This window comes from Lissotriton vulgaris, chromosome 3_1 (assembly GCF_964263255.1).
Source record: "Lissotriton vulgaris chromosome 3_1, aLisVul1.2, whole genome shotgun sequence".
In the NCBI taxonomy this organism is placed as follows: Eukaryota; Metazoa; Chordata; class Amphibia; order Caudata; family Salamandridae; genus Lissotriton; species Lissotriton vulgaris.
The window spans coordinates 148,192,871-148,206,134 of NC_141689.1; the positions used below are offsets into that span (position 1 = coordinate 148,192,871).

Sequence of the window (13,264 nt, forward strand, 5' to 3'; positions counted from 1 at the left end):
CAGCACATCACGTATTCATACACATATGTACTGTGTTTGACAGTTAGTGGCACAACCACATACTTCTCCATGGACCCACTGTCCCAATCACTTGGTGTCACATATACTCACTTATATACTCTAATTCTATAAAATACAGCCTTTTATATTTGTAATTACTTACACATATATCAGTAACAAATTGTTGCATTTACCAACAAAGCTATACATACGTTCAGTATCCACTACAGTACTTAGCTCATACACTCATAAATGCGTACATGCACAGATTTATTCAGTCACTCATCCATGCAAACAGTCACACACCCACCCACGCATACAGACACTTTAGCACATAAACAGGTTCTAACGCAACAAATCACTCTTGAATATATATTAGCATTTAAACATAAAACATTCTTTAACTTTTTAGAAACACACAGTCTGTGGATGATGTCATCAGTGATGTCATTTGAGATGTTATCAGTGATGTCACTGAGCATGTCATCAGTGATGTAATATGTGACGTCAACACCAGTGCAAAAAAAAATAATAATGACAAATAGCAAAATAGTAGTTCCATATTTTTTCAGGCACGTTATAGTTAGAAATAAGCATTTAAAAAGCCATAGAAATTCACAAAAAAAACATAGGTTTCAGAAACGTTATATTTAGTTCGACACTTGACTCGTACAAAACCATAGAAATTCCGGCGTTATAGTTAGTTCAGCTAACTATAACTCGCCCCCCAGCAATGCACTGCTGATGACATCACATATTCCATCATTCATGACATGATCAGTGACATCACTGATGATATCTCAAATGACATCACAGATGGCATCATCCAGGTGAAAATCTGATGCAACTCCTCACACCTGAATATAACCTTCGATACACCCACTCTAAAATACAGACTGCCATTTTCGAAAAAATAGACACATCAATACCAGTTACTAAATACGCAGTGACTGATTCTTAGGTCTACACACACATCCACTCATTCACCCATACAGTCACTCATACATACAGTCACTCATCAATACAAAACTATCATATGCACTCATACACCTATACAGACACTCACACACTGCCACATATCCTGAGTTACTCACACACCTAGTCAGTCATGCAAAGAATCAATCATACTTCACTTACTCACCTATACAGTTATACAGACACCACCTCACTTATTCATACAGATACTAACACATAATTACTCTCTAATAGAATCACTGATACACATTCACACTCATCCATGCAGCCACTCTCACAATTACTGACTCTCACTTATAGTTACTTATATACACCATCACTCAAATATGCTGCATTTTACATATGTAGTAACTTGCACATGTACCACTGAGACATCCATTCACTCACCAACACACCCATACACACACTCACCCACCCATACAGCTGTTTCCACATGCACTCTTGAACCCATACACCCAGTGAATCAACCACTCACAGATCTATGCACAGAGTCACACACCTCCCACCCACGCACACACACACTCAGCAGCCATACAAATACTCAGGCAAGCAATCAATAACCCATATAGACACTCATGCAGCTATTCACTAACCCATGCAGCAGCTTACATAACAGACAGACTGATACAGACTTTCACATAGTTTAGTCACTAACCCATGCATTCAATAAGACACATTTAATCACTCACTTATACAGTCACGTATCTACTAAATCCTCCACACAGACACTTATACACCCACTCATTCTTCACTACAATTTGGCATATATATAAAACAAATTTAAACTTTACAGAAACACACAGTTACTGGATGATATCATCAGTGATGTCATTTGAGATGTCATCAGTGATATCATCAGTGATATCACTGACCATGTAATGAATAATGAAATAAGTGACGTCATCAGCAGTGCATTACGGGGGCGCGAGTACTATAACGCCGGAAATTCTATGGTTTTGTACGAGTCAAACGTCCTGCTAACTATAACATTCCTGAAACCTATGGTTTTTAAATGCTAATTTCTAACTATAACGTGCCTGAAACGTATGTTTTTTCAGTGCATATATATATATATATTCACTGAAAAAACCATAGGTTATAGACCATATATAGTTAGGAATTAGCATTTACAAAACCATGAAAATTCACTGAAAAATCCATTGGTTATAGACCATATATAGTTAGGGATTAGCATTTACAAAACCTTAATTTACTCGCACAAAACCATAGAAATTTGCATATATAGTTAGTTGCAATAACTATATATCACGCACCCGCAATCCACTGCTGATGATGTCACATATTACATCATTCATGACATGGTCAGTGACATCACTGATGACATCACTGATAACATCTCAAATGACATCACTGATGACATCTCAAATGACATCACTGATGACATAACTGATGACAACATCCAGTGACTGTATGTTTCTGTAAAGTTAAAATATGTCTTACATATTGAAGAATGAGTGGATGTATAAGTGTTTGGATGAAGGATTTAGTAGGTGCATGACTGACTGTATGAGAGAATGATTAAATGTGTCTCACTGAGTGCATGGGTTAGTGACTAAACTGTCTTAATTTGTGCATCATCATTTCTGTAGTTCTGTAAACTGCTGCATGTGTTGATCAGTAGCTATATGAGTAACTATATGGGTTATTGATTGGTTGCCCAAATATTTGTATGGGAGAGTGAGTGTGTGTGTGACTCTGTGCATAGATGTGTGAGCAGTTGATTCAGTAGATGTATGGGTTCAAAAGAGCATGTGGAAACAGCTGTATGGGCGGTTGACTATCTGCATGAGTGTATTGGTGAGTGATTGGATTTCTCAGTGCTACATGTCAAAGTAAGTACATATGTAAAACACAGTACATGTAAGAGTTGACATATATAAATAACTGTGCATAAGAGCCAGTGAATGTGTGAGTGGCTGTATGGATCATTGTGAACTTGTATCAGTGATTGTATAAGAGAGTAAATATGTGCTAGTATATGTTTGATTAAGTAAGGTGTGTATAACTGTATAGTTGAGGAAATGGAGGTGTGATTGATTCTTTGCATGACTGACTAGGTGTGTGAGTAACTCCATGGATGAGTGACAGTCTGTGAGTGTCTGTTTACACTGATTGTATCGAAGGTTATATTAGAGTCTGAAGAGGTTCATCGTATTATCACATGAATGATATCATCAATGATGTGATCAGTAATGTCAAATGAGATGTTATCAGTGATTGCATCAGTGATGTCATTTGAGATTTCATCAGTGATGTCATCAGTGATGTCATTTGAGATGTCATCAGTGATGTCATTTGAGATGTTATCAGTGATGTCATCAGTGATGTCACTGACCATGTCATGAATGATGTAATATGTGACATCATCAGCAGTGGATTGCGGGTGCGCGATATATAGTTATTGCAACTAACTGTATATGCGAATTTCTATGGTTTTGTGCGAGTAAATTAAGGTTTTGTAAATGCTAATCCCTAACTATATATGGTCTATAACCAATGGTTTTTTCAGTGAATTTTCATGGTTTTGTAAATGCAAATTCCTAACTATATATGGTCTATAACCTATGGTTTTTTCAGTGAATTTCATTGGTTTTTTAAAAGCTAATATCTATAGCTGTAAAATATATTCTTTATTACGTGACGTATCACGTGGCCACGTGAGGCGCTTCATGACGCGTCGCATAAACGTGACGTATCGTCTCTGCAGCGCAAACAAAACCCGTAACGTAAGCGCGCCAGAGCACGCTTACAGATATATATATATTTTTTTAACCTTAATTAGACAAAATCCACATGTGCACATATCTTGAGGCCTTGCAAAGGCACAACAAACAAACAGTCCCTACAATTTTGCCAAGTTTGGTGGAAATCTATTTGTTTAAATTTTATTTTACTGTTTCTCTTGGTTTTCCCCTTGTTACGCTTACCGGAACGCTACCCGGTACGCAAACCGGACGATCCAAAAACACAAGATGTCGGACTCCCGTTACGCTGCCGGTTAGCTGCCCAGTTGGCGTACCGGGAAGCGCCTCTACCGCGAAAAATCGCAATTTTCTTTTTTTTTCTTTTGCCCCGCGGGGCACTTTAATAACCCCATCATCAATCCTAGAGGGTCAGGAGGGGTCTACCTTGCCCCCTTTCCTTCATTTCCCCCTTCGTTTTTCACCACCTCTTGTCACTCGATCCTACCGAGAGACAAGATGGCGGCCGCTCCGGACTGTTTACAATGTTGACAGCCAATCAGCTTCTCCTCAGACTCCCGTTACGCTGCCGGTTAGCTGCCCAGTTAGCTGCCCGGTTCGCGTACCGGGACGCGCCTCTACGGCGAAAAATCGGATTTTTTTTTTTTGCCCTGCGGGCCACTTTAATATCCCCCTCATCAATCCTAGGGGGTCAGGAGGAGTCTACCTTGCCCCCTTTCCTTCATTTCCCCCTTCGTTTTTCACCACCTCTTGTCTCTCGATCCTACCGAGAGACAAGATGGCGGCCGCTCCAGACTGTTTAGAATGTTGACAGCCAATCAGCTTTTCCTCAGACTCCCGTTACGCTGCCGGTTAGCTGCCCGGTTAGCTGCCCGGTTCACGTACCGATTTGCGCCTCTACGACAAAAAATCACATTTTTTTTTTTTTTTTTGGCCCCGCGGGGCACTTTAATATCCCCCTCATCAATCCTAGGGGGTCAGAAGAGGTCTACCTTGCCCCCTTTCCTTCATTTCCCCCTTCGTTTTGGCCTCCTCTTGTCTCTCGATCCTACCGAGAGACAAGATGGCGGCCGCTCCGGACTGTTTAGAATGTTGACAGACACCGGAGAGCCAATCAGCTTCGCTTCGCAAAGCTCCGTTACGCGAAAAGTACGCGTACTGGTACGCTATCGGGTACGCTGTCACAGATATATCTGTTTTTTTAAACGTTCATTTCTCAAAATCCACTGGAGCACATATATTGAGACCCAGCAAAGGCACATCGGGCTAACAGTCCCTACAATTTTGCCAAGTTTCGTGCAAATCCATTCAGCCGTTCGAGCTAAAAGTGAGGCCAAGGGCCCTATGGAAAAATGAATGGGAAAAACGCGTTTTGGGACCCCCCTTTTTTCTCGGCCCCCCCCTTGATGGAACCCCCCCAAATTTTCAGGGGCTGCTCAGAGACAAAATGTGCCATTTTCCTGAAAATTTCAGCCGATTCCTTCCACAAACGCCAAAGTTATTAGACATAGAATTTTCAAAAGTTCCATAGAGAAAAAATCCTAACTATATATACCTACTGGCTATCGCCAGTAGGTAATATATATATATATATATATATATATATATATATATATATATATATATATATATATATATATATATATATATATATATATATATATATATATATGTATATGTATATATATATGTATATATATATATATAGATAGATAGTAATGTTATGGGTGTCTTATATAGCGCTCGGCTACTCCAAAGAGTGTCCCGGCTCTTTCAAACCCACAGCAGACTACCGATGGAGGCAGAAGAAAAATGACAAGAAACAAGCAGATCACTGTCCATAGAGCCACGTCTTCAGGCCCTTTCTGAAAGCAAGCAAGTTCGAAGTGCAGCGGAGCGACAGAGGGAGGGTATTCCATAGCTGGGGAGCTAGGCGTTTGAAGGAGCGTCCCCCTACCCTTGCTTTCCTGACAGCAGGGACAATGGCAAGACCAAGAGATTCAGATCTAAGGGATCTAGTTGGTTTGTAGAAAGCAAGACGTTTCTGAATATATTCAGCTCCCACAGCATGGAGTGCCTTGTGCTCCAGCGTAAGTGTTTTAAAAACAATCCGCTACCGAATAGGGAGCCAGTGTAGGGAGTGTAGGAGATCGCAGGCTCTCGCTCGGCGAGGTAGGACAAAAATCACCCGTGCCGCCGAGATTTGGACCACCTGAAGTTTTTGTAATAAAAAGTCAGGAAGACCCAAATAAAGAACATTTGAGTAGTCCAGCCTAGAACAGATGAGAGCCTGAACCGTAGTCTTCCTATGCGCCAGCGGGAGCAGGGGAAGGAACTTGCGTAACATTTTAAGGAGACAAGTGCCAGTCAGTCCAAGGATCTGGGATTTGAGCGATAGGCTGTTGTCAATTTTAACCCCCAAGTTTTTAGCAGCCAGAGAGGAGGACGCGGGAGGAGACATGTTCACAGGCCACCAATCCTGCCAACTCGGGTCAGCCTGACACCCGAAGAAAAGCACCTCAGATTTATCTGGGTTTCACTTGAGGCTATTTCGCTGAAACCATTCGAAAACAGCTCCAAGACACCCACGGATGCTCTCTCCATCGAACTCAGCCCCCTTACCACAAGTGAAAAGGAGCTGGGAGTCATCGGCGTATGACACGATCTGAGCCCCAAAGGACTCAGCCAGCACCGCCTGAGGGGTCATAAAGATATTAAAAAGAGTCGGGCTCAGCACCGAACCCTGCGGGACTCCGACCCCCAAAGGCGGCACTTCGGCAGAGTATGGGGGAACCCAGACCATCTGTCGGCGACCAGCTAAATATGATCTAAACCAGCTCAACACCGTCCCTCTCAGACCGATCTCATGGAGTCTGCTGAGGAGACCCTCATGAGGGACGGTGTCGAAGGCCGCCGACAGGTCTAACATTACCAACATGGCCCTTCCTCCTGCATCCAGCACTTCCTTAATGGCCTCATTGACCTCCGAAAGTGCCGTCTCGGTGCTTAGGTTGGAACGAAAGCCAGACTGGGTGGAGTGCAGCAAACTATGGGTTTCAATAAAAGTGGAGAGCACAGTATGGACATGCTTTTCCACTATCTTAGCGAGAGCAGACAAGAGGGAAATCGGCCTATAATTGGCAAGTATCTCGGGATCAAGGTAACTGACACAGGCCACTTGTAATTAGACCCTTTTCATCCTGGTGCTTCAGAAATTCAGATTCATTCCTAACTTTACTTAAGAATCAATGTTGACAAGAACTTTGTACCCAGAGGATCCTGCCAATATTGCAAATGTTCCCTGTAAATTTGATAAGCAATGAATAGGGAATTTTTCTCTGAAAATGTTTATGCCTATTTAGAAATAAAAAACACATCTCCCTTTACATAATTAGGAAACATATGAGCTCCAAAAAGGTGACAGGATGTGCAATCAATTGTGAATATTGTCAAGATCTGTGCTGCAGCAACAAACGATGGATGGAATGCTGAATGAATCAAACATTCCCCCCCCAGTCAAGAGATTTGGGTTAAATCCATTGTTCTTTAGCTCACTTTGCCACCCCAGTTTGGACCCACCCATATGTAAATCAGTCTGGAAACAGTCCAGCCTGAACTGCCAAACCGGATCCCCCCTGGACCAGAAACAAGCCTCCTGTGACCGGGTTCCGGGCAACACCCCTCATCAGCCAGGCTAGCTTGAGTCTAGTGCACAGCAAAGAGGCATACCACTCCTACTTAGGGCAAAAACTGCTGCGGGGACAAATGATAGAGGGTACGCTGAAGGAATCAAACATTCACCCCCCTCATTCAAGAGATCTGGGATAAATCCATTGTTCTTTTGCACACTACGCCACGCTAATTTGGACCAAGTGATTCCGTCTATCATTTGTTGCTGAAGCACTTTTCACCCTAAGTCGAATGGGTATGCCCAGACGTTGGTCCCTTGCTCGCTGTGCCACTGGAGTCAAGCTAGCCAGGCTGATCAGGGCTGTTACCCCGAAACCAGTCCCAGGATACTTTTTTCCGGTCCAGGGAGGACCTGGCCTGGCAGTTCGGACTGGACTGTTTCAATTGGGCACAGGGTCACAACTGATTTACATATGGCTGGGTTTGAACTGGAATGGCACAGTGAGCAAAATAAACAATGGATTTAGGCCAAGATCTTTGAACTGGGCTGAATGTTTCACATTGTTCAGCATTCTGTCTATCAATTGTTCTTTTTACAATTGTCACCCCGAGTGAGACCAGTATGCCCAGACATCGGTCCCGTGACCTCTATGCCACTGGGGTAAGGCTAGCCTGGCTGATGAGGGGTGAAACCCCGAAAATGATCCCTGGATGCTTGCTTCCAGTCCAGGAAGGACCTTGCCTGGCAGTTCTGGATAGTCTTTTCCCATGGGGAGCAGGGTCAAGACCGATTTGCATGTGTCTGGGTTTAAACTGGAATGGCATGGGAGCAAAAAAACTATAGATTTAGACCTTGATCTATGTACTAGGGTGAATGTTTCACATTTTTCAGCATTCTGTCTACCAATTGTTCTTTTTGCAATTGTCACCCAGAGTGAGACAGGTATGCCCTGACGTGGGTCCCATGCTCTCCATGCCAGTTGAGTAAAGCTAGTCTGGCTAATAAGGGTGAAACCCCGAAAACGGTCCCAGGATGCTTCTTTCCGGTCCAGGGAGGACTTGGTCTGGCAGTTCAGGCTGGACTGTTCCCATGGGGAGCAGGGTCAAGAATGATTTGCATATGGCTGGGTTTAAACTGGAATGGGAGCAAAAAAAAATATGTCCCAAATCCCTCTACTGGGGTGAATATTTGACATGGTTCAGTATCCTGTCTATCACTTGTTCTTTTTGTTGTTGTCAAGACTGGGCTGTTGAAATTACCAGATCACCCCGAAGCAGCTAGCATCCACAGCCCCTCGAGACCCGCAAGGTTAATAAGAGGCGCTTTACAAATCCAGATTGATTGAAATGTTTAGTTTCCCCACTAACATTCTAAGACACTATTTTTTTAAGGCCAAGTTTCAGGGGTGCAGGCACAGCATATTGAATATTGACAAAAATATATTGGCCTCAATATCAACATCTAAGTATACATATAGATAAGTGTATATTTTCTATACTTAACCCCACATATACATGCCTTAAGTCTGCATATACGTGCCACATGTTTTAACCAAACCACTGAAATTAACCAATTACCGTTATGTCAAGTGACTATAACTTGTGCCCTGAGGTAACTATAAATCGCGCCATGAGGACCTCATCCCCCAGGGCCGGCTCACTCACTGTGACCAGTAACCACCAACGATCTTCAGGTCTAATGAGAAAGCCACCAAAGCAGATGTGAATATCAGATGTTTTCATGAACTTGGATCTTCCATTGGCCTTTTGGGGAAAGTGGCTGATTCTTCACCTCCCCCTTCTCTTGCTGCACTTGAGATCATGGTTTATGGAAAACTAGCTCTTGCACACTTAGGTCTGTCCAGAACTGACAACACTGCCTTGTGTGCAGACTGGAGAGACTCTAGAAAGGATCAGTATGTCAGCTATCTTTGCCTATCCTAGTAGGTCAGAAGGCATCCTTCAAGAATGTGAGACAGTGAAAAGGCCATTTAGATATACACCAACCAATTAGAGACCCTTCTCCCCAATGTAGTTGTAACTGTATTTGTTTCTCCTTAAAGGAGAGTTTTAGTTTATGGGTTCACGTGACATTTCTTTAGTTATGGAAAGGAGACTTCATAGTTGCAATTGCATCAGTAAGGAGAATTGGAGTGCTTGATTACCTTTCTTCAAAAACATACCTACTTAGTTATTCCTAAAGATAATGGTGCTGGTAACAGTTCCATCCTAAATTGTTGATATCATTTCATTTTCACAAAATATTTACTTTTCTTTCTTTTCTTTTTTTTTTTACTAACGTCTCATTTTTTAAGGCAACACAGATGTTTCAAAAACTCATGTTTTACTCTTAAAGACACCTGCTTTTAGCAGGGGTCTTTTTTAGCAACAAAGGTAGTCTCATCCAGGTAATCCAAAGTTAAGACAAAAGCCTACATCAAATGTATGTATGTATTGCGACTTATATAGCGCACGTATCGCCCGATGGCATCAAGGCCCTTGCCTTGGGAACCCGTCCTGGCTTGTCCCTGTGAGATAACCCTACTGGGCATCCCCAAGGTGAAAGCCAGGCATCCCGCAGCGGGTGGGCTGCCGTAGTGGAGATTAAGCAAGCTATTGCCCAGAGTTGCAGCGTGGGACCCCATGATTAGAGTAGGCACCAAGGCGAGAATTGTCGAGTCCGTGGACATTTTTGGGTCAGGACCCTGCCGTGTCGAGAATTGAACCCTGGTCCCGGGCCAGACCTCTGCATCAGGGTCTGCCGCTCTAATCAGTGAGCAACCACCTTCTCCATGAAGGCTGCCTGCTCAGTCTAGACAACATCATGTCCTGTCAGCCGTGTGTACCCATTGCGTGAGTTGTTAAAGCAGCTCCTTGAGTTTCTCAGTGACTTTTGGAAGCACACGTGACTGGATGCCTCTTGTCAGAGTTGCAGCTTTTGGCCAGGAATATCTGTGCATCCTGGTTGCTTTTAGCTTGACCTCACTCATGGAGTCTCTCCCTCTCATCAATTTTTGGCAGATTGCTAGGATGAAGAGCTGGCAGAAAAACATGTTGAGTGGATGGTTGATTACACTAGCATAGGGGATTAGAGGATTATGTTGGGAACTTGGTTACAATTTAACAGGACAAATGTATTTTTAAACCTGTTACTGGTTCTACATGCAATTTAAGCAAACTCACAACTAGAGGGTGAGAGCCATAACCAAAGGGCAGTCTGTGCTAGGATATAGTTACAACCACAGCTGGAGATTAAAGGGTTTGATCAATTTTCTGAAACCTTGGAACTGAGATCTTTAGCGGTGCCCTGGTCTTGATGCTCCCTCAATTCACCTGTCATTCAGATACTTACATCGATGTAGTTGGCATTAATGTAATCATCCTCTTGACTTCTCGATTGTAGCACCACTCGAGAGTGGTCATCTAAAATAGAGGAAGGGAGGAGAGATGATGAGAATGTATTCACAGAAAGCACAAGAAATGAGGCATTTCAAGTTTTGTGCCCAGTAAGCCAGATGAAACCTATTTTGTTGGCATTATATTTCTGTGTAGGATAAAGAAGAGGGCACAGTGATAAACCTCACAAGTTTGAAATACATGGTGTATGTGCTACATTATTCAATGTTACATCAATATTGAGCTCTCTCCCGTTCCAAGGGCATGCAGTATCACCAGGTGGACATCATGAGCAGGCTGCTGCCTTCCACAAGAAGATAACTTGAAGCGCACAGTTTTGTATTAAATGTTCAGCAAATTAGCATTTTCTCATGAGTCTGTTCAGCAGGATCAGAATTGGCCCCTTCAACTGCTGTCAGGATGTGCAGTGGAAAACATGACATGCAAACCAATCTCAAAAGCTGGAGACAGTTAGAGTAATATGCATAACCCACAGCAGTGTATGAAATGGGAACTGCTAAAAGGAAGATACATACACCAGGCTTTCTCATGTTACCTCCATCCCTATGAATACCTGCCACGTACTATCCCTCCTCCTCTTCCGAAAAAACCCTACTACCCAAATACTATGGTATATGTAAATAATGTGGCACCTACTGCACTAATCCTTCCAATCGTACAACCCCTATGAATGTCCCTCCATTGACGCATGGGGTTCAACCCCCCTCCATTTCTCACTCCTACCTTACCAATGTTCATGTACCCTTGCCCTGCCTTCTCTGTCTGCCCCACACATTCATATTCACCCTTGACCACTCCATACTCTCCAGTGTGTACCTTGTAGCTAGATTTGCACCCTAAATGTCCCTATATATACTTGTCTAACCTGATGCATCTATTTATTTAATTATGCTTGGGCTTAGCGTAGCATCATAATGAATTATAGCAAGTAAACGTTCTTGTCAGTAGTAGTAAGAGCTGGTGTTGCATTTTGGAACAGAGAGATTTTAGACATTGTGTCCCAGCCTACAATGCTGTGAAAGGTGCTCCATAGGGTTGGACTTGAGTGTGGCATGAGTTTCCCCAAATCAGCTTGTGCCTAGGTAGTAGAAGGGTAGGCAGGTGCTGGATGACCCCTACCAGGCATCTCTTAGGCTGGTACCTATGGTAGAGCTTAGATAGGAAAGCTGGGGTTCCCCCATACACTGCTTTCTGGACGATGCACACATTTTAAATTGGGTTTGCTACAGGACCACCAGTCAGTAAATAGCCTTCAAATCTGGAGAGATGTGGTCAGGGTGATGCAGCCTATGAATGGGGGATTCAGCATGGTTTGGTGCTATTTGCATCTCACCAGCAGTTTTCTTCCTGCTGTCTAGTGTAGATTGCATTGCAGCATTCTGTTTTGGTAATGGCCACTGCTGGGCAGATGGAGGGAGGCTCAGCGGAAGGAAAAATGTTTTTTTGTAGCTGCTCAAGGTTGTGAAGGATGCTTCTCATAAACACTTTGACGTGGGGGAGAAAGTTTAGGCAGAAGTAAAAAGTGACCCTGAAATCTGTAAATTGTGTTGGTGGACCAAGAACGTCAACAGATACTGGTGAGCTGAAGTTAATATAAGCAGAACAGATCAGGCCAAAAGAAACATCTCAATCTTGGAAAAGACAGACAAGCCTGTGATACTTCCTGTAGGTTCTAGTTTATTCATATTTGTGTTACTGTATAGTGAGCTACTGAATTAATGTCACATAGTACACCATCACTATGAGTGTGCATAGTATAGGTGTAGAGTTCTGATGTGGACAAGACAGTATATACTTTTAATAGGATCCATATACTATATATATTTATTAGGTCACTGAACAAGTCCTAATGACTTTTGAGAGTTTAAAGGTTAAAGCGGGAGCACATGTCCTTTAAAGGCAATCCTGAATTACTGGACTGTGTCCTTTTGCTGATATCACAACTTCGGGGTCGATTCCGATGTCGGACGGATCGGTCAGAAGCCTTAACCGACCGACCTGCTGTCGTCGGTTACGGCCCTGCTGGTACGATGCGACCGAATAGGGTTCGGTCGCACTCGTATACTTCACAATGCAAGCATGCATTCCGAGCGGAATGCATGCCCTGATTGTGAAAAGCAGGGGTGCAGTTCATCCCTGCACCCTGTGGCCGGCACCCCAGGGGCCTTCCACCAGGTGCAGGGATCCACAGAGGGGCACCATAGGTGCCCCCAGGCCACCATTCGGCAGCCTCGCACCCATGGGGGCTCTACTGGGGGCCCCAAAGAGCATTTACGACTGCCTTTTCGTGCCGGAAAAACCGGCACGAAAAGGCAGTGAAAAACGGCCATCGTACTCCCTCGGTTGCAAAGAGGCGGCCGGGGGAGTACTGAGGGATTTCCGGACGGCAGACTGGGTCTCCGAGCCTGTCATCCTCAATCCAGAAATCCGAGTCAGATTCCTTTCCGACCCAGCCCATCAGAATGGCTCGGTAGGAAAGGAATCCGGGCAACACATTCCGGTTCGGTCCGAAGGGCTCC

At 43.5% G+C, this 13,264-nt stretch overlaps 1 protein-coding gene across 1 annotated transcript in view; it reads right to left on the reverse strand.

Annotated features, from left to right (window-relative positions):
* Window positions 1–13,264, reverse strand: part of LOC147726124 (receptor-type tyrosine-protein phosphatase mu-like) — a 1,369,719-nt gene that overhangs the window by 135,548 nt on the left and 1,220,907 nt on the right. Inside the window, exon 22 of the mRNA XM_086960227.1 lies at window positions 10,681–10,751. Within this exon, the coding sequence (XP_086816353.1) occupies window positions 10,681–10,751 (71 nt within the window). The remainder of the gene's footprint in view (window positions 1–10,680; window positions 10,752–13,264) is intronic.